General features: G+C 43.3%; 1 protein-coding gene across 1 annotated transcript; it reads right to left on the bottom strand.

Annotated features, from left to right (window-relative positions):
- Positions 1 to 298: 298 nt before the first annotated feature.
- On the bottom strand, positions 299 to 1,637 carry LOC147904573 (peroxidase A2-like). The gene is made up of 4 exons (XM_087391768.1): positions 1,422 to 1,637; positions 1,127 to 1,318; positions 833 to 998; positions 299 to 720 (listed from the first exon to the last, which is right to left on the bottom strand). The coding sequence occupies exons 1-4, from the start codon at positions 1,635 to 1,637 to the stop codon at positions 299 to 301; spliced, it is 996 nt and encodes a 331-aa protein (XP_087247894.1).
- Positions 1,638 to 3,583: the final 1,946 nt, after the last annotated feature.

Here is a 3,583-nt window from a genome sequence, read left to right as displayed (position 1 = left end):
AAGTTTTGAAGGTTAATTTCCAAAATTCGCTATTCACGAGACATTAAACCTCTGTTTGTTTTTGGTGAAGAGTGTGGCATGGGGTATTACAACTTCCTTGGTTTTACACTTGTTTGGAGGAAACCATACGAGAGTACTTGAACAATGATAAAGATGGTAAATTCGAAAGAAAGTGAAAGTCTAAAAGAAAACTGCAATTCTTCTGATCAACCGACCTTCTTTTGCATTATCGATCAATCTACTCATCGAATTTCAGATTGTCGATCTACTTCCCATCTCAGATTTTAGACCCTCGTCTTTAGAATTGGTTGATCTGCCTGCAATTCTTGCGCACCTGCCCATTGAAGGATCCCATCAATGGGTTTATGGCGCCCATCTTTAGCATCGACTGTGCAAAGTCCGCGTAGAATGCGTCTCCGTTGTAGGCGTAGAAATCAACCAGTGATGCCGTGCTTGCTCCTGGAGTGGAGTAGATCTCCTGATCGGATTGGAGCAGCCCCTCGTTCTGGCGCAGATGAGTGAAGTAGTTGTTGTCGAATCCGTCGGGAGTGTAGGTGTCGAGAACGGTCAGGGCGTTGGGGTCGCCGTTCTGTGGGCATACATTCTCTAAATCGCTCATGTACAAAGTGCTCAAGGATGGATCAGGCTTTAGAGTGTTGCTGAAATTGTAGAGGCGTGCGCTGAAAGTTGTGCAACGAGCTCGGCCGATGGTATGGGAACCTAACTTGTCATTGGATTTGCAAAGATTAGCCGCGGCTTCTGGGTTTTGATATCTTAATTGACACCCAGGAAAAATTATAAGTCGAAGAGGAGGAGGATGGCATATCCAAACCTGAAAGTATTACGACGTCGTCAGCTGTCAAGCCTTTTGCTTGGAATTTGCTGATAATTGTGGCAAGGTTATCCGTGGGCGCAGGGATCTGTTGATTTGCAGCATTTTGGCTCGTTGTGTAGCTATCTCTTCTTCCCAACTCCGGTGTCCAAGATGGCCCTCCAGTCTGAGAAGATTTTCACAGCAGAAGAATGTATTAGTAGTTGGCTATTCTATTACTTAAAGAACGTGAGAAAACTTACAACCTCTCCGGGCTTCATTCAGCTCTTCTCCAAGGGGTTTGAGCAAGCATACCAGGACCACTGAGTCACGGGCAGCTATTGCGAGAATGTCTGCGCATGATACCGTCTCTGCGCACTCATTCTCCAACGCAGATTTGATATTGTCGATCACCTCAAAACCTCGAAGCGAATTTTTGTTGGGTAGCGCGTTCTTTTCACCCGTGAACGTAGGCGTGTCATCCAATAAGTTTGAGCCATCGCAACCCTGAAACATTTTCTCCGATTTTTAGTATGGCGAGCTTGTGCATCACATCAAATCAAAGGATGGAAATATGACAAAAAGAAAATTTCATCATAACAATACTAACGTTCACAAAACAATCGTGAAAATGGAGTCGGAGAAGGGAGGCAGCCATTCGGGGCTCTTGCTCTGCTGCCTGCTGCACGAGTGGCTGTACAATGTCAAAGACTCCCGGACAGGTTTCCTGATAATAGTTGGGATCCAGCTGTGCAGAAACTCCAGAGACAAGAAGCAACCCAATTGTTGCAGCCAACATTGCTTGGACAGACAGCTCTGGTTCCATGAGATCAGGTTATTGCTGCAATCCGACCTCAGCACCAAGACAAGGCTGTGATAGTATTGGTAGCGAATGGCTGCTGAGTTGCCAGTGTCACTCTCCTTTTAAATAGAAGTCAGTGCAAAACAACTGACGTACGCGCATAATTTGTCTAAAAAAGCTTGCAAGCAGGTTCGACGCCAGAAGCCAAGGATGGTCCTACGCTACAGCCAATTGAGTCGGTCCTACTCCTAATTAAGCATTTGGATTCTGTGAATGGTAAGATAAACAGGAATATGACTGATACAGGGCTGCTTACAAAGGATCATCACCGAAGACTTGGCAACGACATATATTGACTTTGCTGAAACGATCATATGCGTGCTTTTGTTCGATAGAAAGCGAGTATGGTCGTAAGAGACCATACAGGAATCGTGTCGGTCAAGACAATTAATCCGGACATGGAGAGTGTAGGACCCGTGATCCGAGGAGCACCTCCGGGTGCAATTTTTGTTTGTGATCCAAGTTAGCGATTCTACTCTTGCAGATCTGATTCAGGAGTATCAAGAAAAGCTTTTAAATTGCGAAGGTCGAGAAAGGAAAGCATATATTTGAAGGTGGAGGGAAGTTTTGAAACAATTTGTGTGTTTGGTAGGATGCTGTTGGATATGGCAGTGCGCCATGCACGAAAGAAAGTTCAAGCAAGAGGTTGGTGAAGCGCGAAGTATTGGAGTGGCATTGTTTTGAAAGAAACAGAAAGCTTAGTTGTGGGATTGGAATTTGAGTCGCATCACTACCAACTAACTAATTGGAGCCTGGGAAAGGTCAAACAGAGCCACCATCATCATCCACTCATTTGCGCGTGTATGTAAGTAACAACCAACGCGTTTGTTAGGGAGATGAGTGATCTCCACGTCTGTTGTTGTGCATCAAGTCCACGAATCCGTTGGAGCACCGTGGTCTACTGAGTTCTCACGTGAAACGGGTAGACACAGTGCATCCGTGGATCGCTCTCAATCCTGCAGAACAACACTACCTATTACATACTACACATGCAAAAGAGAGGACGTATCGTTGAGTCCTATGAGTTCCCAATACAAAGACCTAAGGGGGTTTTGACCCCCATAGCATTCGAGTTGTTTAAGCAAAAATGGACTATTCCTCATAATCAATCAATAATCACGCAAAGGGGTTACTATGTATGAACCCTCTATATCACTTGCGTTCAAGGTCTATTTGTAATATCCTTTATCTGCTCCTGTAAATTTTTGAAATTTATTTTAAATCATCCTTTATGTAAATTATTTTTTGTAAATTTGAGAAATTAAAAATATCCTTTTGTTCAACTCACATGATAGATCATGGTCCTGCTATTTTCAAGCTCATTAAGTGTCTCACTAATAATCAATGAAAAAAAAGAAAACATGATGCAAGTACATACATCGCCCCAGGGAGCATGGTTAAGTATCCAGAGAGCCTAGTTTCACGATGCATGTTGTTGGCACTGTGCTATGGACACCCCACAGAAATGAGTAGTGGTTGATGTTAGCACTATACATCTCCCCCAAAAGAAAGTAAGAGAAAGCCTAAGGAGGAGAAGCTATCTAAAAGAGAAGTGTCCCAACCAGTCTCTCTTGACTTGTTGGTGGTTTTTTTACTCAATGTGTAGACACAACATTCCCATGAAGAATGATTGAGAAAAGCCTATCAAGGAGTCTAGGAGAGTAGCAAAAAAATCTTAGAGGAGGAAAATGATTTTCTCCTTAGCCTACTTGTGATCAAGGGGACCAAAAGTGTGAGTAAGAGTCCAAGAAGATAAATTTGAAGAAATATACCAATGGAGATGACAAAACCTACCCAAAAGGAGAAAAAAGCTAAGGAAAAAGACTATATGAAGTCGTCTAAGGCTCAGAAGAAATGCAGAGAAGGAAAGAATGACCTTGAACAAGCACAAGTACTTATCCATGAGGTAG

The sequence above is a fragment of the Dipteris shenzhenensis genome, chromosome 2, assembly GCF_047967505.1.
Source record: "Dipteris shenzhenensis isolate YYH24624 ecotype China chromosome 2, Dip_SZ_1.0, whole genome shotgun sequence".
Taxonomy (NCBI): domain Eukaryota; kingdom Viridiplantae; phylum Streptophyta; class Polypodiopsida; order Gleicheniales; family Dipteridaceae; genus Dipteris; species Dipteris shenzhenensis.
This window is presented reverse-complemented; position numbering and strand designations above follow the sequence as displayed.

Excerpts from the sequence above, each read along its gene's own strand:
- LOC147904573 (XM_087391768.1), bottom strand. The coding sequence starts at position 1,637 with ATGGAACCAGAGCTGTCTGTCCAAGCAATGTTGGCTGCAACAATTGGG. Across the intron at positions 1,319-1,421 it reads TTCACGATTGTTTTGTGAAC|GGTTGCGATGGCTCAAACTT; the intron begins GTTAGTATTGTT and ends AAAATGTTTCAG. Across the intron at positions 999-1,126 it reads CCCGTGACTCAGTGGTCCTG|ACTGGAGGGCCATCTTGGAC; the intron begins GTATGCTTGCTC and ends AAATCTTCTCAG.